We start from the raw sequence: 20,916 nt of genomic DNA, 5'->3' as shown, positions 1-20,916 counted from the left end.
AATACATGAGAACTATAAAGACTCCGTCTTCATTATCTGGGAACGCAGTTAGTCGGTTGAAACCATGATGAGAGGGGTTGCCATGGAGTGTAAATGTACCACTCACTATGTCCACAACAATCACATGTACTGTATGGAGCTCCATCCATCCAGGGCTTTGCTTTCAGCACTTCTTATTAAGACGAGGCCTGCTATTGGTTATTCTGCGGTAAGGGATAAGGCTCTTCTGAGATGTCTGTATCATGGAGGGGGCGAGCCTCATATAGCTGATTGACTTATGACAGGAGGTTTACTCTGTATGGGCTCCATCTTAGCGCCCTGGTAATTAGGAAGATGAAACTGACAAACACACTAGCTTTAATCCAGTGGCCTCCACTCTCTGCTAAACCTTGGGATGTTGTTGTGCATCTCAATTAAGAATCTCTTGTTTTCACTTAAGCCCAGTTAGCGTTGTCTACCGGCGGAAGGAGAAGGAGGGGAGAGAAGAGAGGAACAGAAGAAAGCAAAGCCACCGACTATGAATGCATCTTCGCTGAAGGAACTTTGGCAAAGGTTGATACAGGGGGAACGAAAGAGAAAGAGAGTTGGGGGGAGAAAGATCCCTTTCTTCCTTTCTCTGACGGCCTTAAAGAGTTGTCGTCATCTGGGTAATGCGGAGACTGGCCGGCTCCGCTGCCAGGGTAGTGCATCCTGGCCAGGCCTCCCGTCACCGTGTCTGGGCACCGTGCACCAACCACAGGAGGCAGAGGACATCCCTAATAAATAAACTCTCAGAGCGTGCCAACATTAAGACTGACTGACACGGCCACCCTGATCCAGAACAGAGCAGGCAGCAGGGCTTCTGGTAACAGCCAAAGGGTGAAGAGACACACGGATAGAGGAGAATGAGTAGGATTACCCTGACCCAGCACAGTAGTAGGGCCTTACTGTAGTCTTTTATTTTGTCCATCCCATATTCAGGACTGTCTTTTACCCCCCTGGCTCTTAACTGTGGATCCTTCGAAGTGCCATACAGTCACATTGAGAACTGAGAGTGGAGCGGAGAGGGTGGCCCTTGGCTTCAGTGACACTGGAAGGAGACGCTGAGGCTTTACATGTCTCCTGACCACACTGGACCATCACTCTGGACCAGATTTTAGGACCAGACTTCAGGACCGGCTGTTAGTGTGTGTTCAATGTGTAATGTCCTGCTGTGTTTTGGGATGGTAGAGCAGAACACAGGAAAGACCTCCACAGCAGGTAGAGATGCTGACTCTGTTATCCGGAAGCCTTCTCTCTGAATCTCTCTACAGCCATGCATAGCCATTGGCAAAAAGGAAGTTTCTGTTGGGATAAGGAAATAATTTATACTGCGTCAGTGTTTTTCACTCTTGTTGTTTTCTGTTACCTAACTATCTTGACCAGTGTTTTCAGAGATCTAAAGATTGGTTTTGACTGCAGACATAAATAATGCTCTTTAGTTTAGATCGCCATTCTGTCCATTTTGGGCAACTCCCTGGGCAAGTTTTCTACTCTCCTAGCCTTTTGTTATTCTCCTTTTTTAGTTAATGATAATCCTCCACTCCTCCCTTCTGTTTCTATCTCTCGTTCTTGCTCACTCGTTGGGGTATATCTAATGCAGGGTATATATTTTTTTGTTTTTTCGATCCCTATTTTCTATGGTTTTCTTCCGCTGCAGGAGTGGAAATGAAGAGAAGCTCATGGCCCTGCTCACTCCGTTAAACGTCAACTGCCACGCAAGCGACGGCCGCAAGGTAAGGGCTTGCTCCACCAGCACGCACGTGTCTGCACACACATTGTTACCCAAGCGATCCCCGCTCAAACCATGATATTCCAACTCAATCGTTAAGTCATAGTGAAATGGACCAATCAGTTCAGGTAAATCTAGAGACATTCTTTGCCAGCGGAGGTAGTAATTGTAAGTGAACACAAGTGGAACAGGGTGAGGAGGGCTATGTGGCCCTCTTGATGTCATAGTCCTGTTCCAGGTGTCAGTGTTAGAGGCCTGGTCTGAGCTTAGGGAAAGCTACAGGATCCAAGTCAGTCCAGAGAAGAGGCTTAATAGGAGCCACGACATCCCTTCTCACAGACCTTTCATACGAGAAATGAGAGGATTTGTGATACCCGGTTGTCTGCTGCAAGGTAATCATAATGCATAGATAGGTCAGAGTTGAGGATAGTACCTCCGCTCTCTTTTCTACTAAATTTGTTTTTCAGACACTCAGTTTCTATAGTATGTTGATTATAAGTAACAGATTGTTAGTACAGTATTGACAACATTCTAGTGACAATGGATACTACAGTCATGGCCAAAAGCTTTGAGAATGACACAAATATTAATTTTCACAGGGTCTGCTGCCTCAGTTTGTATGATGGCAATTTGCATATACTCCAGAATGTTATGAAGAGTGATAAGATGAATTGCAATTAATTGCAAAGTCCCTCTTTGCCATGCAAATGAACTGAATCCCCCAAAAACTTTTCCACTGGATTTCAGCTCTGCCACAAGAGGACCAGCTGACATGTCAGTGATTCTCTCGGTAACACAGGTGTGAGTGTTGACGAGGACAAGGCTGGAGATCACTCTGTCATGCTGATTGAGTTCGAATAACAGACTGGAAGCTTCAAAAGGAGGGTGGTGCTTGGAATCATTGTTCTTCCTCTGTCATCCATGGTTACCTGCAAGGAAGCCATCATCATTGCTTTGCACAGGGCTTCACAGGCAAGGATATTGCTGCCAGTAAGATTGCACCTAAATCAACCATTTATCGGATCATCAAGAACTTCAAGGAGAGCGGTTCAATTGTTGTGAAGAAGGCTTCAGGGCGCCCAAGAAAGTCCAGCAAGCGCCAGGACCGTCTCCTAAAGTTGATTCAGCTGCGGGATCGGGGCACCACCAGTACAGAGCTTGCTCAGGAATGGCAGCAGGCAGGTGTGAGTGCATCTGCACGCACAGTGAGGCGAAGACTTTTGGAGGATGGCCTGGTGTCAAGAAGGGCAGCAAAGAAGCTACTTATCTCCAGGAAAAACATCAGGGACAGACTGATATTCTGCAAAAGGTACAGGGATTGGACTGCTGAGGACTGGGATAAAGTCATTTTCTCTGATGAATCCCCTTTCCGATTGTTTGGGGAATCTGGAAAAAAACTTGTTCGGAGAAGACAAGGTGAGCTCTACCATCAGTCCTGTGTCATGCCAACAGTAAAGCATCCTGAGGCCATTCATGTGTGGGGTTGCTTCTCAGCCAAGGGAGTGGACTCACTCACAATTTTGCCTACGGACACAGCCATGAATAAAGAATGGTACCAACACATCCTCCGAGTGCAACTTCTCCCAACCATCCAGGAACCATTTGGTGATGAACAATGCCTTTTCCAGCAAGGTGGAGGACCTTGCCATAAGGCAAAAGTGATAACTAAGTGGCTCGGGGAAAAAAACATCGATATTTTGAGTCCATGGCCAGGAAACTCCCCAGGGTGGACAAACAAAAACCCACAAATTCTGACAAACTCCAAGCATTGATTATGCAAAAATGGGCTGCCATCAGTCAGGATGTGGTCCAGAAGTTAATTGACAGCATGCCAGGGCAGATTGCAGAGGCCTTGAAAAAGAAGGGTCAACACTGTAAATATTGACTCTTTGCATCAACTTCATGTAATTGTCAGTAAAAGCTTTTGACACTTATGAAATGCTTGTAATTATACTTCAGTATTCCATAGTAACATCTGACAAAAATATCTAAAGACACTGAAGCAGCAAACTTTGTGGAAATGAATATTTGTGTCCTTCTCAAAGCTTTTGGCCACGACTGTACAGTGTAGCCACACGCTGTGATATCCATCATATCCAAACATTACATTATTCTCTCTGAAAGCTATCTTCCTGGGAATATTTTAGCAATAAGGCCTGAGAACTATCGTGTGAATAACTCCCGACTAAGGGCTGTTCTTAGGCCTGACGCAGAGCAGAGGGACGGGAAAACAGCCCTTAGGAGGGTGTTATTCAAGATAATTCCTGGGTTCGTGGCCCTTACTGCTTTTATAAAACGGTTACCAGCGTATAACTAAAAAACAGATTTAACGGCATGTTTTCATTTTTTTTATTCAGTCAATTTGTTTGCTTTAATCCTTCCACCTTACGATATAGTCTGAGAAAAGCCAGTCGTTAGTTCAGGAATCCTGAAGTTGCAAGCCAGATGGGCTGGTCATCCATTCTATTGGCATGGACAGTTCTAAGCCACAGGTGTCAAACTCATTCCACAGAGGGCCAAGTCTATGCGGGTTTTCGGTCCTCCCTTGTGCTTGATTGATGAATTAAGGTCACTAATTAGTAAGGAACTCCCCACACCCGGTTGTCTCGGGCTTAATTGAAAGGAAAAACCAAGAACCTGCAGACACAAAGCCCTCAATGGAATGAGTTTGACACCCCTGGTCTAAGCAATAAAGGTTGCTATGAGACTAGCACGTTCTCCTTTGCTAGCCTAGCCAACTAAAGCAAACAGACAATCACATCAAGCAGCTGAAATGACAGCAAGCTATGTGCATTTTTTGTTTGTTTTTACCTTTTGTTCCTTTTGCAGTTTCTTGGGATATATTAATTATAACCAGAGAATCTGTCACGTTCATATGCATGGCACGGATTGGAGAAGCAGACAGCAAGTTTTAGACAAACCTCGACTGTTGCAAACCAAATGCTAGAGTAGTAGCATGGGGAAATATTGCCTAGACGTTTCTTTTCCAGGGGAGATGAAGTGTATAAATTACCTGGCTAGGCTGTCAGACAGTGGATGCGCATTGATTCAAATGGAGCTGTTAACAGGCATTATCAAATCAAAATGTATTTGTCACATGCCCCGACTACAACAAGTGTAGACCTTACCGTGAAATGCTTACTTACAAGCCCTTAGCCAACAGTGCAGTTCAAGAAGAGTTAAGAAAATATTTACCAAATAAACCAAGGTAAAAAATAATAAAAAGTAACACAATAAAAGTAACAATAACGAGGCTATATACATGGGGTACCAGTACAGAGTCAGTGTGCGGGGGTACAGGTTAGTTGAGGTAATTTGTACATGTAGGTGGGGTTGAGTCAATTCATTACCTGGGATTGTGGTTACTAACTCCTATCAACCAATCAGCATCCAAGATCCAAATAACCTGTTTTATAGTTTAGAATTATTCCGGTAGAGGGATTTGGAGATCTGTGTGGGGTTCTGCAGTGAGGTTCTTTGTTTTCCTACACCACAGCAGTGTAGGTTGTAGTTATGGCTATTAAGTAAGCCGTTAGCATTCAATGACTCCTGATCATCCCCCGGCTGGGTTGTCAGTGCTGTGGCTTTGTATATCTGAATTCTGTCCCTGCCTGCTTCAGGAGGCATGCAATGACATTTAGATTTGGATTGATTTCCGTGAGGGTACGATGACAGCGATAATAATAACTGACACAATGATGCATATTAAAATGCTAATGAAGCTTTCCCAAAGATTGTCGCCATAGCCTCCATCTCAAGACCCCTTTCTTTATTACCCCTTTTTCCTTTTAATTAAAATGCCACCATCCCTCCCTCCACCTCCCTGGCCAATTCTCTGCCTTTTATGTGAGCAGTGCTGTTCTAGACGCTGTGGATGTTTATGGCTGGTTCTGTGTTTGCCAGATCACGGCCCTCCTAATACAGCTCTGCAGGGTGCAGTGTTCCTGCCAGCCAGCCAGCCAGTTGGTTGCTCCCCAGACCTCAGTGTTTATGAACAGAGAGAATGTATTCTCCTTTACAGTCGTCACTAATGTGCAGTGCGGTTAGTCTCTCTGTGCTAATGAGTTGCTGTGGCCCAGGCAGCACAGCATGTCGGTTCAGAGATTCTGTTCTAAGGCAGATGAGAGGGTTGCTCCTGCTAGTTACATTGCTTTGGGTTTTTGAGTCCTCGGTGTTTCTCGATATGCGTACTACCGTGCTCCCCACACTCGTGCTCCACGTGCATTCTCCAAGGAAGTTCTCTTGAGTATGCTCTTGTGAGGACAAGGGTGTGGAGGACACATAAAACATAACATTTAATAAACACTCTCACTCCCCGTACTGTATTACCCCACGCTGCATCGCCCCATTCACTAAACCTTCTTCCAGCTAGGACAATGGCAACAATATAGACGAAACAAGATGTACACCAAGCTAACGTGTTACTTCAGAATTATCAGCTGGATATACTGTATATGTGAATCGTTGTAATCTAGCTAGCCAGCTATCTAGTTAAACAGGCAGAAATGACCTAAAACTAATGTTATGCAAGGTACAGTAGATGTTTACTCTTCGTGGGTAGCTAGCTAAAAATTATTTGTGGCTTGTCAGTTAGCCCTATTGACTTACTATGGACTTACCCATTCACTGAACCTTCCGTTTTATTTGTATTTATTTATTTACCTTTATTTAACTAGGCAAGTCAGTGAAGAACAAATTCTTATTTACAATGACGGCCAAACCCAGACGACGCTGGGCCAATTGTGCTTTACCATATGGGACATCCAATCGCGGCCGGTGGTGAAACAGGCTGGATTCGAACCACAGTGTCTGTAGTGACACCTCTAGCACTGAGATGCAGTGTCTTAGGCCGCTGCGCCACTTGGGAGCAGCAGTCTAGCCAGGACAATGGCAATAGAGACGAAACCAGATGTACACAAAACAAAAGTTTTACTTCATAACTATCAGCTAGCTATATGTGAATCGTAATAATGTAGCTAACCAGATAGTATAACCGGCAAAAATGACCTTAAACCAATGTTATCCAATATAGATGTGAATTCTACATGGGTAGCTAGCTAACAATTCTTTGTGGCTATCTAGTTAGCTAACAGTAGTAGCTAGCCAGTTAACTATTGACTTACTATGGCTTGCGGTCTACGCACACCACAGTGGGTATGGTAGCCATGCCAAAATTAACACAGCATGTATTTATTAAGGTATGAAGTTAAAATATTGTAGTCAGGCAACATATGAGAGGTGAATAGGCAACATTTTTTATTTCTTTATTTATTACTTTTCATATTTTTTTCTCCCCAATTTGGTGATTGCGATCTTGTCTCATCGCTGTAACTCTCCATCGAGCTCGGGAGAGGCGAAATTCGAGTCATGCGTCCTCCTTAACATGACCCACCAAGCCGCGCTTCTTAACACCCGCTCGCTAAACCCGGAAGCCAGCTGCACCAATGTGTCGGAAGACGCTGGGCCAATTGTGCATCGCCATATGGAACTCCCAGTCACGGCTGGTTGTGGCACAGCCTGGGATTGAACCCGTGGCTGTCGTGATGCCGCAACACTGAGACGCAGTGCCTAAGACCGCTGCGCCACTCGGGAGGCCAATAGGCAACATTTCATTCAAAGTCGGAGTGTATTTTCTCTCACTTCAGCTCAAATAGTCGCCACCATTGATTTCAAGAAAATGTGGGTAACTTTTTACGTTGTTGCGTCATATTTCTTTGCATACTTTCCGTTGACGCTTGCATCGGTGCATGCTTCAAGATATGTACAAACGGAGCACGCATTCGAGAAGTGCCCTCTGTGCTCCGTTTGGCATACTTTGATTTGAACTCGTACTCTGACCCTCCTGTGCTAGTATGTATTTTGACAAACACCCATGTGTGTTCGTTCGGATGGTACTATAATTGTGTTTTTAAGAGTTTTTCAGATAGGAGAGGCCAAGTAAGCCTTTTCTAAGGCCACAGCTCTGTTTCCCTGCTACTATATAGCCCTTTATTTGACTGTCCAGTGAGTCACAGGTATTTTACCTAGGAGGGAGACCCAGGAGTTATGGAGGAGATTATGGGAAAGTGAGAGGTCAGCATTTAGCCGACATGGTGCAATTCATGGGGCTCCTAGATATTTCCAAGGGAGCTTTTTGTCGGTGTTTAGGCTACATCCAGTCTGTCAGGTGTGTTCTCGTCCCCTTCCCACTCTGACCTCTAAAGGGGAGCTTCTCAGCTATCCTAAGATGGTTAGTACACGGCAACTCACTGTTTGTAATTACCTGGACTCCACTTAACTTAATGCTAACACAAAATTGTCCTGATTTCTTCCTAAGAAAGAGGGAGAACTGAGCGTGTGAGCCAGAGATAGAGCCATCTGCGTGATCTCTCCGTGCAATATGCAAATACTGTAAGTGTGGATTCTGATTAGCATACTAATGATATTCTGTTCTGAGGATTCTCCGTCCTCATAACCCATTCCACTTGTAATTTCTGTTGTCAAAACTAATAAAGAAATGAGCGACTCAACTGGAATGGAAGTAAAGGTCTAAGGCCCGCCTTGAGAGAGAAGAGTGAACTTGAAAATGTACTAAGCTTGCTGATGTTTTGTTGGTGCATTTTATTCAGAGATGTGTGCCATGCATGTGGTAGTTAAGAAGTGACTTTGTGGCACAGGTTATTTCATGGAGATTCTACCACTCAGGTGCAGTACATGTTACTTTAACCCCCCCCCCCCCCCCCCGTAAAGAGACTAGAGTCACAGTCAGTCAATGCTCTCACCTGTCTAGTCATTCCATGCCCAGCTAATCTCTCCTTTGATACTCGGCTAAATAAATAAAAAGTTGATCACAATTGCTTCCTGAACCCATTCAGTTAGCTTCTTGTTTTTATCTCCTTAGTGGTCTGCCTATGTGCGTTTTAAAGATCCACTGCTCGCATTTGCTGCCTCTGCCCCTGTCCCCCCACCTCGCTTCTCTGTCCCTCCGCCTCCATAACCCAGGGAAAGAATTGAAGAGAAGCTCGCCCTTGGCTGCTCAAGTCTTCTGTTTTCCATTTGTCATACATTTCCAGCTTACAGGGGCATTATTTTGTTGAAGTATATAATAGAATACTTTAGCTCTTTCCGAGCGGCACCATTTGTCATGGGACTCTGTTGCTGTACCAGTCTCTCTTCTATTTCTCCTCTTCTGTTTTGTGTTGAATCCACACCCGGAGTTTTAAAAAAAAGCAGCAAAGGGCTGTTATCATCCTCCGATATCTTCATGGCCTGAAACACAGTTTGTTCTGTAAATTCATTGCGTTTGTCACAGTTTGCTTCAACCATGGATATTGCAGCTGCCCAGGACAGAAAAGGCTCTTGGCGATGATGGGGTGATCAGGGACAATAGGAAATGGAGAATACTGTCCCTGGCAGTGTCCTCAGTGTTAGGCTATTTCCATGGCTACAACAAGGAGGGGAAGAGGCGTAGGCGATACTAGAGAACGTTGTAAAGTGATGAATCCACTCCGAACCTGTGATATTAGCCATACGTGGACCCCCTGCCAACAGCCATGTTTTTAATCTAGGTTACTGCGGTGTCTGCAGCACTGGTATAGTTAGTTGTTAGAAACCCCTATTAGATTGAGGTTCAAGGCATGAACAATAGGCCCTAGTTGTTTTTGATCATCCTCTTTTATGTAGCTGGATTTACTAAATCCTTACTTTGCTTTTCTGACTGGTTGGTGTTGATACTGTGGAGGAATCTGTAGAAGGCCTATCCCTTGGCGTCTGCTGTTAGTAACTCCGCTCTGTCATTTCAGTAGTGTGTAAAGAAATTACCTTGGGTGGACACTGACGGGAAGCTTAGTGGAGCGTTGAGATGAGACGCTCCCTGTAATGACCGGTTTGCCTCAACCCAGTACCCGGATGCGGCCAAACGCCTTCGGAAGCTGCCCAGTATTCAGGAGGAGGAGATCCAGTCTGTCTATGTGTGAGGAGCAGAGCAGACACGTGCCCGTCTCCCCGGGCACAATGGCATCTCAATTTACTTCAACAACCTGCTGCCATCCTGTCCCTCCAACGGCCCTAGGAACAGTGGGATGTGCTGAGGACGAATGAACCGGGCCTGTCTCAAACCTCACCATTTTTTGCCTTGTCTTAACCGTCATCAACATCAAGGCTTGTCATAACCATCACTGCCTCTGTGTTCAGGGACTGACTTCGAAGTGACATCCGCCTCCGCATATTGTACCGCAGGGGAAAATGAGAGAGGGGGCGACTAAAATAAATGCTTTATCGGTTTTGGAATTATATCGGCTTTAGAATTTCAATGGAGAGCATAAGACGCTGAGGATGAATCTCTGAGTTAAGTGAATCAATCATGTGATTGGGTAGCTCAGGTTCCTGGGTGTCTCTGCGTGACACCAGCTGGACTACGTCATCACACAAGTGTTTGTTACATTTGGGGTTGTCCCCAACTTTAAAAAATCTTGGTCGACCGAGAGTGGTCCAGTTCTTTTGACCAATCGATTGGTCAAAATGTTTCACCTTATTTTTCCATATATAGACAGGCACACCCTATGTGTTTTAATAAAATCAACTACATATGCACTGAGCGTGTCTGATGCTTTAAGCACACTGTTTGATTAAATTATTAAGACACACAGATGAGTCAAAGACCCCGGAGGTCACATTGTGCTAAAAAAAAAAAAGAATTACAGCGAGTGCCTGTGTGACTGGCGCACATTGCCTCCTCTCCTCCCTACTGCAGCGACAAGGTACCACAGCAAGTGTTTATTGTGCTGTTCGTGCTGAAGCTGCAACATTTCAGCCATTTGTTTCCTGCCTGTTTCTGACTGAAAAACACTGTTACCCAAATCACTATGTTGTTTCGGAGAAACTTTCCCTTATTCCCTCAATATTTGCTTTCTTAACTTGTAATTGGATTTGATTTGATACATGTAAGCATCACATGCATGTGACCATAATCACATCAATACATTGGTTATAACAAACAGGTGAAAAATCAACTCAGTGGTTTGTTTACTGGTTGCTCAGGAGGAAAAGTGGAAGTCAGATCTGTGGAAGAAATTTGACTTAGTTGTGGAAAATCCTGGAGATTAAGAAAGAGGAGGGTATTGGAGCAAGTGTTGCGTGAGTATTATGTGTGCCAAACAGTTGCTATTACATAACAAAATGTTGGGACCATTTGGAACAGTAAACAACGCTAAATAAATATGTCTGTTCTAATGAAAAATAATAAATATGGAGCCTTTATTACAGCAGACTAAAAACAGCATTGCAGTTTATTTATTGTTTAGGCTTCTTATTCAAAGCTCCCCTTGATATTTAATTATGCTTGATTGCATTTCAAAGTAGGAATGTCTCATATGCTGTGTGATGGCATGAATGAACAAATGATTGATTGACACAGTGTATATTGAAATATAGGCCTAAGTAAGTTACAGTTTAAGTTTAAGACTGGCCTACAGCTCGGTGGTGGTTATACAAGGCTACAGTACAAAGCCTACTAATGAGAATGACAATATTTATTATAATGATAATTGTAACAATAAGAATGAGATCAATAAAATGGAGGGTATAAGACCGAGAGATGCTTGCTTATAATGTGTGACAAACAGATGCTGTTAGATTAAATATATTTTTTCCTGCCTGTTTGGAACAGTGTAAACAACACTAAATAAATTGTCTATTCTAACAAAATATATATATATATATATATATTTTAACCTTTATTTAACTAAGGCAAGTCAGTTAAGAACAAATTCTTATTTTCAATGACGGCCTAGGAACAGTGGGTTAACTACCTGTTCAGGGGCAGAACAACAGATTTGTACCTTGTCAGCTCGGGGGTTTGAACTTGCAACCTTCCGGTTACTAGTCCAATGCTCTAACCACTAGGCTACCCTGCCACCCCGGGTGTGTTAAAATATTACAGTATAGTAAAGGCTAAAAACAGCCAAATCTGTTTTGCCGTTGCATGATGCTTGGTTCTCACGAATCAGTAGGCAACTAAACAAGCACTCAAACAGGCAACAAAGGCAAGCTCGGTCTTATTTCTGTGTATGTATATATATATATATATATATATATATATATATATATATATATATATATATATATATATATATATATATACATACATACATACATACATACATACATACATACATACATACATACATACATACATACATACATATACATATTTGTAAAGCCAGGCACATTTAACAGTTAGGCTATTTATTATAGACCTAATTAAGTTGGGGTTTCCTCTCTCCTCAATTTGATTAGACAATTAGGCATGGGCTGTTTCCTCGTCTTTGCTGCTGCCTCCGCTGCAATGTTCTCAATCCCCATATACAAGTTAACTCTGCTATAATGCACGTAGCAACATAGGGAAAAGAGCCACTTCTACGGCGCACTAAAGAATGTTTCAGCGACCTGTAAACAACGCGGGAGAAAGTGCATTTGTTAATATTAAATGTATTAGTGTTGCAACATTATTTTTTACATAATTTCACAATCACAGTAGACAATTTCAGTATCACATGTCTTAGAGCGATGGACTGTTCCATCCCCGTGGCCTCAGCAATGGATTAGTCCACTGAGACAGTCGCGAATCAGACTGGTGTCTTGTGCACCATTAAAAAAATTACAAATAAATTGCGACTGCTCGACTAAAGAGATCTTGGTCGACCATGGATCCAAACAATTTAATATTCGACTAAATGGGGTCAGCCCTGGTTACAGTGCATTCGGAAAGTATTCAGACCCCTTCTCCTTTTCCACATTTAGTTACAGTTGAGGTCGGAAGTTTACATACACTTATGTTGGAGTCATTAAAACTCGTTTCTCAACCACTCCAAAAAGTTATTGTTAATAAACTATAGTTTTGGCAAGTCGGTTAGGACATCTACTTTGTGCATGACACCAGTCATTTTTCCAAATATTGTTTACAGACAGATTATTTCACTTATAATTCACTGTATCACAATTCCAGTGGGTCAGAAGTTTACATATGCACTATGTTGACTGTGCCTTTAAAAACAGCTTGGAAAATTCCAGAAAATTATGTAATGGCTATTGAAGCTTCTAATTGACATCATTTGAGTCAATTGGAGGTGTACCTGTGGATGTATTTCAAGGCCTACCTTCAAACTCAGTGCCACTTTGCTTGACATCATGGGGAAATCAAAATAAATCATCCAATACCTCAGAAAGAAAATTGTAGACCTCCACAAGTCTGGTTCATCCTTGGGAGCAATTTCCAAACACCTGAAGGTACCACGTTCATCTGTACAAACAATAGTATGCAAGTATAAACACCATGGGACCACGTTGCGGTCATACCGCTCAGGATGGAGACGCGTTCTGTCTCGTAGAGATGAACGTACTTTGGTGCGAAAAGTGCAAATCAATCCCAGAACAACAGCAAAGGACCTTGTGAAGATGCTGGAGGAAACAGGCACAAAAGTATCTATATCCGCAGTAAAACGAGTCCTATATCGACATAACCTGAAAGGCCGCTCAGCAAGGAAGAAGCCACTGCTCCAAAACCGCCGTAAAAAAGCCAGACTACGGTTTGCATCTGCACATGGGGACAAAGATCGTACTTTTTGGAGAAATGTCTGATGAAACAAAAATAGAACTGTTTGGACATAATGACCATTGTTAAGTTTGGAGGAAAAAGTGGGAGGCTTGCAAGCCAAAAAACACCATCCCAACCGTGAAGCACGGGGGTGGCAGCATCATGTTGTGGGGGTGCATTGCTGCTGGAGGGACTGGTGCACTTCACGAAATAGATGACATCATGAGGGAGGAAAATTATGTGGATATATTGAAGCAACATCTCAAGACATCAGTCAGGAAGTTAAAGCTTGGTCACAAATGGATCTTCCAAATGGACAATGACCCCAAGCATACTTCCAAAGTTGTGGCAAAATGGCTTAAGGACAACAAAGTCAAGGTATTGGAGTGGCAATCATAAAGCCCTGACCTCCATCCTATAGAACATTTGTGGGCAGAACTGAAAAAGCATGTGAGAGCAAGGAGGCCTACAAACCTGACTCAGTTACACCAGCTCTGTCAGGAGGAATGGGCCAAAATTCACTGAATTTATTGTGTGAAGCTTGTGGAAGGCTACCTGAAATGTTTGACCCAAGTTATGCAATTTAAAGGCAATGCTACCAAATACTAATTGAGTGTATGTAAACTTCTGACCCACTGGGAATGTGATGAAAGAAATCAAAGCTGAAATAAATCATTCTCTCTACTATTATTCTGACATTTCACATTCTTAAAATAAAGTGTTGATCCTAACTGACCTAAGACAGGGAATTTTTACTAGGATTAACTGTCAGGAATTGTGAAATCCTGACTTTAATTGTATTTGGCTAAGGTGTGTATAAACTTCTGACTTCAACTGTTCGTTACAGCCTTATTCTAAAATGTAATTCAATTGTTTTTTCCCCCTCATCAATCAACACACAATACCCCGTAATGACATAGCAAAAAATGTTGAAAAAATAAAATACTGAAATATCACATTTACATAAGTATTCAGACCCTTTACTCAGTACTTTGTTGAAGCACCTTTGGCAGCGATTACAGCATTGAGTCTTCTTGGGTATGATGCTATAAGCTTGGCACACCTGTATTTGGGGAGTTTCTCCCATTCTTCTCGGCAGATCCTCTCAAGCTCAGGTTGAATGGGGAGCGTTGCTGCACAGCTATTTTCAGATCTCTCCAGAGATATTATATCGGGTCCAAGTCCAGGCTCTGCCTGGGCCACTCAAAGACATTCAGAGACTTGTCCCGAAGCCACTTCTGCGTTGGCTTGGCTGTATGCTTAGGGTCGTTGTCCTTTTGGAAGGTGAACCTTCGTCCCAGTCTGAGGTCCTGAGCGCTCTGGAGCAGGTTTTCATCAGGAATCTCTCTGTACTTTGCTCCGTTCACCTTTGCCTCAATCCTGACTAGTATCCCAGTCCCTGCCACCCAAAAACATCCCCACAGCATGATGCTTCCACCACCATGCTTCACTGTAAGGATGGTGCCAGGATTCCCCCAGATGTGACGCTTGGCATTCAGGTCAAAGAGTTCAATCTTGGTTTCATCAGACCAGAGAATCTGGTTTCTCATGGCCTTTTAGGTGCCTTTTCTTTTAGCAAACTACAAGCGGGCTGTCATGTGTCTTTTTACTGAGGAGTGGCTTCCGTCTGGCCACTCTACCATAAAGACCTGATTGTTGAGATGGTTGTCCTTCTGGAAGGTTCTGCCATCTCCACAGAGGAACTCTACACCTCTGTCAGAGTGACCATCGGGGTCTTGGTCATCTCCCTGACCAAGGCCCTTATCCCCCAATTGCTCAGTTTGGCCAGGCGGCCAGCTCTAGGAATATTTCTGGTGTTTCCAAACTTCTTCCATTTAGAATGATGCTGGCCACTGTGTTCTTGGGCACCTTCAATGCTGCAGAAATGTTTTGGTATCTTTCCCCAGATCTGTGCCTTGTCACAAACCTCTCACAGAGCTCTACGGACAATTCCTTAGACCTCACTGCTTGGTTTTTCCTCTGACATGCGCTGTCAACTGTGGGACCTTGTATCGACAGCTGTGTGCTTTTCCAAATAATCTCCAATCAATTGAATTTACCACAGATGGACTCCAATCAAGTTGTAGAAACATCTCAAGGATGATCAATGGGAACAGGATACACCTGAGCTTAACTTCGAGTCTCATAGCTAAGGGCCTGAATACTTATGTAAATAAGGTCTGTTTTTTTGTTTTAATACATTCACTAACATTTCTAAAAACCTGTTCACTTTGTCATAATGGGTATTATGTGTAGATTGCTGCTTATTTTTATTCATTTAATACATTTTAGAATGAGGCTTTAACAAAATGTGGATAAAGATAAGCGGTCTGCAAACTTCTTGAAGGCACATTACATTAGTGTTCTCTCACAGAGCTGATTCCGTCTAGCCTAATCCGTTAACCATCTGGTTCACACCGTCCTATAAGAGATGTTTGTGAGGTGATAATTTCTCTGATGGCACTTATGCTTCATCCTTTAATAGTCATGATTAGCTGGTGATTGCCTGTGTAATTAAGGGTAATTATTGGGCGTAGGCATCCCACCTCTTCACCCATCAGCCTATGCTGTAACCAGTGCCTGGTGTTACACTGGTCCACATTTAACCAGAAGAGAGAAACCAATCTCAGGTCTTTGGTCCTCCACATTCTGCAGAACAAGTTGTGTCATAGACCAAAGGTAGCATCCAGTAGATTAGTCTGGATGGCCTTAGTCTGCAGTAGAAGATCCAGCCAGGAAGGGGTTAATGCTGTCTAACACTCCTCGCATAAGTGTTCTGCTACTGGCTCTGTCAGGCCAAGATGGGTAGGTAAGCTCCATTGTGTTGACCCAGTCTGCTGTAGCGAGGCTCCGGTATTACTAGTTAATGCTCCTCTGTGCTTCCTTGTCCTGGATATGGAGGCCCAAGTACGTTTCCTGAGCCGCCCACGCATTAAAGGTTTTACTCCGAGAGCCTTCGGGGGAGAGAGCGGAGCAGTCCAAAACACTGCTGGGTCATAGAGGCGGGTCATGGAGAGGAAGATCACATCATTACCCCCCCGTCTGAGAGGACTGATAGCCAGCCAGGTTCAATGATCATACGTGCAAATGTGCATTGTGCAATGTGACGAATACTGATGGGAGTCAAGCTTGTGGCTGGATGTTGACAGCTGTTTTCCCTTGTGGTGAACTGAAAGAGCAGTCGACGTCCCAAATGCATGACGATCATCAGCTCATGCAGATTGGAATGCCCACTCCTGAATCTGTCGCCGGTTTTACCGGCAAATGTGACAACCACCATCAATACCTGTGGAGGGAGTAGGAATACGAAACAACGGCCAGGTATTCATACTGCTGCCTATGATTCACATCAAAGCTGACAGGAGTGTGCCACTTAACTCAGTCTGCAATGAAGCAACTCTTCAAAAGCATCATTTGAAAAGGCGTCTCTGTAACACCAGCCGCCCTCTTTACGCTATCCTGCCTCCAACAGAAGCTTTCATTTGGAAGTTTGTAGTAACAGTGTGTGTGTGGTGTGTACGAGAGAGAGGGGTGCGATTTTGTGTGTGTGTGCGCGAGAGAGACTCCATGGGTGTGTCTGAAGATGATGGAGAGCTCAGGAGTGCAGGACGTTATTAACGCGGCACGGCTCGATGCGGCAGCTCGCTGGAGAGCATTATCAAAATGCCTTCTGAAAAACCAATCACTTACTCCACCACACATGTGCAGCGCAGCCATGAGAGTCCCCCCTCAATTGTTTCACTGACCTTTCTGGTTTCTCCTCTCTTTTTATCCCCTCTTTCTCCTTTTTATGTATTCCTCATTCATACTAGTTCTGTGAGAGAGGGCTCTACAGTGCTACAATTTTGGTCGCATATGCTCCTAGATATTTTACTGTGCTACCTGGAATTGTAATTTAGGAGCACCGGTGCCCCTAGGAACAAATTTTAGCATAGATGCCTGAGTGTGGTACAGAGAGGGCTAATGTTACGTTATGTTCTGCAGGACCTAACTGAGACAGGGTCCTTAATATATGGAGTGTTTTGGCTTGTTTGAACCATCTGCGAAAGCAGCCCGGCAGGCAAATGTAGTGGTGTTTTTTTGTCGTGGTTCATGGCATAGATATTGAGTTGGTAACACCACTACTGAACCAAGTCCTTCATCTTTATCTCACTGAGCTGCTTCTTTCTAGGCCCATAGTTTCCAATTAGCGCACTCTGTACCGGGGGAAGACTTCTCAGTTCTCTCTGTGTAGGCTACTGTGTATAGACTTGACTGTTAGCCTCTCGTTGTACACACACACACGTTATTCCATTAAGATTATATCAGAACTACTGGCAGAATGTCCACCTACACTCTGCTATCATGTTGGCAGGGGTAATATTTACTTGACGATATCGCCTGGCTCGAACGTAAAAATGATCTATTGCTGGTGTGAGGGCTAGGATTGGACTGGGAATAGAGTCTGCGGCCAATGCTGGGTGAGTGTTTCTTTTCAACCCAATTAACACTAGCAGCTTTTGTGAGTTTGCTACTCAGGGATTCTGAGCTTCTTTTGAGCCTCGTGTGGTTTAGATCGTTCACCGTTATCGTGCCGCAGCCGCCTCAAGGTTTGAAAGATCAGTTGCAAGGCGTATGTGATTTCGAAAATGTTCTTGATCCATGTTCTGACCGTATATAAATGTAGGCCGCCTGCTCGGCTGTCCTTCCTGACTCTGTGTTTTGTCTGAGTCTAGCTGTAATGGGAATAGAAGGTGGCAGTGAAGTACCACCCACGCGCCTGCCACAGCTAACTACAACATCAAAGACCTAACGATTAGGGAGTCACTCTGTAGCCCTCATCAAAGGCGCTTGTTAAGATGTTCATCATATTTCTGGATGAAAGCAGCATGCTAAGACGGCTCCCAATTTTGGTGTGTGAAGACTGTCTGTACTATGGGAAAACAGACTGTTTAAATATGTGCTTAATATTAAGTACATTTTCTGAACATTTGTCAACTATCGGCTCATGAAACGGGGCACCCAATAGAAATAGCCTGCTGTAAGGTTTCAGGAAGATACCTGCACGGTGGTGGTGTTTGTGTTTACGTAGTCGCTAGCCTGGAATATATGGAGGTCAGAAGGACACATTAACAGAGGTGTGCATGTAGTGTGCTGCTTTATGTCTGGAGGATGGGCAGGGCACCCATCCCCCCGGGACCTGGGCTGTGTTATGCATCATTACCACAGAGTGGCTGGGGATAGGGGCCGGGGCAGGGCCGTATATCTCCCCCAGCAGTTAGCCGTCAGCAGGGCGGAGGAGGGGAGTGGAGAGGCCTAATGTATTATCGATCCAGGGAAAGAGTGGGCTATCCTCCGCTCTCTGTTTGCCAACATTTGTGTTCGCCTGCCTCCCCTTGGACCGGGCTGTCTACTCTACCGTATCCCCTGGAACAGGACATGAAGACAAAGTCACCCTCCCTCCCTCCCTGGCTGGTGGTGTGTCCCCAGGGTTAAGCCTGTCGATGCATGGTTATCTCAGTGGAGAGAGAGATTCTCTGTAAGTTGGTTCGCTCAGGAAAGCGCAGTGCCTCGGCCAAACCTCACACTCTACCAATTTTATGGTAGTTATAGCATGCACTGCCGCCATGGCAACAGCTGACAGCTAGCAGTCACTGTTGGCATGGTTACAGGTTACAATTCTGTGAAAAGAGAGAGAGAGGGGGCAAAGGAAATAGGAGAGAAAATGGGACAAAGGACTGGAGCTGACGAAAGTAATGGCAAAGGAAGGAATCACAGCTTTGCGACATACTCCCACCCCTGCCGCTCTCCTATCTGCTACTCTGTATATGCTCCGGTTGCCTGGCAGTCTGCTTTTAGATTTTAAAAACACAACGTATTTTATTCAATTTTACCTTAGTGCCGATTTCATAAAGTACCGACTGGCTATCCAGTTAAGTTTGGAAGTCTGCTATGTCCCTGTTTAGTCTAATGGAATAGTGTGTCATACAATCTCTGGTGTAATTGAAGACTGAATATACACTGAGTGTACAAAACATTCAGAACACTTTCCTTATATTGAGTTGCGCTCAGAAGAGCCTTAATTGGTCAGGGAATGGACTCTACAAGCAGTAGCGGTGTGTGGGTAAAATCACAGGGGAAGCCAAGACCAAAAATAAGCCAAATTACACCTTGTGTAGTGATGATTGCCTTGTTTGCTCTATAATGTTAGTTCATATGCCTTGCAACCTCTGTCCGGTGAAGTCCACGACGCATATTGCATGTAACAAACCGTTACGTGACCTACAGAATGGTGAGAGGGTGTTAATGTTTCCAACATTTTCAGACCACTAAACAACTATTGATTTAGATCCACGGAGAGTTGCCGCAAAGAAAACAGGAGCTGCCTCCACTATTCCAGCACCATTTAAACTTCAACATTTCAACATCATCAAATCACCTACGCTTAGTCTAATGCAGTGACAACTAAACATACCAAAAAGTCCAATCAACGTTAGCTAAATATGATGTGGCTGACCATGGTTCTGATTTGTGTGTGCGTGCGTGCGTTCGTGCAAGTAGAATAAACATGTTGACTCACCCTACCTGTAGAGAAACGCCAATGCCATCCTCTCGTTCATGTTGACGAAACGGTCTATGACTGTCATACAGTACACACTTTTATTTGTTGTTCTAGGCTACCTGGCAAAATTCTTGCAACGTTAAATAGTTAATATTAGCCTTCTACTACTATTAGTCTTCTACTAGCTAAATATTGAACTTCCGTCCTCTCAGACCAGGGGCACAATGGATGAATTTATGGTTGGATCAGAATTGCCATTGTAATCGTTGGCCAGTATGGAGAATTGAGTAAAACCAGAAGTCCAAATCCTTATCTCCATCCATGGCTAATTTAGGAAAGGGACGATTTTAGCTAGCTAGCCAGCCACCAGGGGATAACCACACAATGAGATGCATCAATTCAAGTTATTTCTGTCAATGACGTATTTCTCTTGATGCGATGTGATGTGATAGGAGTGAAGCCAAATCCAAACTGGCTTCCCTTGTCAATTTTTTTTTTTGTGTGCCAGGACCATTCACAGTTGCGCTTACTCAGTTTACATCAATGCAGATTGGATATTATTTAATACTTTTTTTATTTTTTATCCAGGGAGGCCAAATACTCGCTGGCTTCCCTTACATTTAATGCCATGGGTGGCAACAATGTCAGTCTTTATGACCAGACAGCATCAGATAGATGGCCTACACATACAGAGACAGAGGGGCACTGTTTCACTCGCCCCGGATACTTTCTCCGGTGAGATACATTCAGCCTCTTGCAAATCGAAGGACAATTATGAAACACAGAGGCTTAAGATAAATTCAAATGTATTTTGTTTCTTAGACATTTTTGGGGTTATCGACGTAAGCTCATAATCGAGTAAGCATACACTGATTTAAAACAGTATGCATCATATAAATAGTTTTCACATACAAACTGTGTATGTTCGAACTCAGAATCAAATATGCGTCACAAAAATAACATGGTCGCTGTGGTGGAACGTTTATTTGGATTGCTGATTTTCTCCATTTCAGATTCCCGTCACGTAAATTATTTGATTTTTGTCCATGTAAA

General features: G+C 43.7%; 1 protein-coding gene across 2 annotated transcripts in view; it reads left to right on the top strand.

Moving 5' to 3' along the window:
• The window catches only part of LOC110523807 (poly [ADP-ribose] polymerase tankyrase-1), a 115,145-nt gene that overhangs the window by 67,788 nt on the left and 26,441 nt on the right, over positions 1-20,916 (top strand). For both annotated transcript variants that reach the window (XM_021602843.3, XM_090234807.1), the window contains one exon: positions 1,679-1,754. In XM_021602843.3, coding sequence (XP_021458518.3) covers positions 1,679-1,754 — 76 coding nt within the window. The remainder of the gene's footprint in view (positions 1-1,678; positions 1,755-20,916) is intronic.

Source organism: Oncorhynchus mykiss, chromosome 5 (genome assembly GCF_057628025.1).
Source record: "Oncorhynchus mykiss isolate SJ-2025 chromosome 5, ASM5762802v1, whole genome shotgun sequence".
Taxonomy (NCBI): domain Eukaryota; kingdom Metazoa; phylum Chordata; class Actinopteri; order Salmoniformes; family Salmonidae; genus Oncorhynchus; species Oncorhynchus mykiss.
Note: the sequence above shows the minus strand (reverse complement) of the source record. Positions and strands in the feature narration are given on the sequence as shown.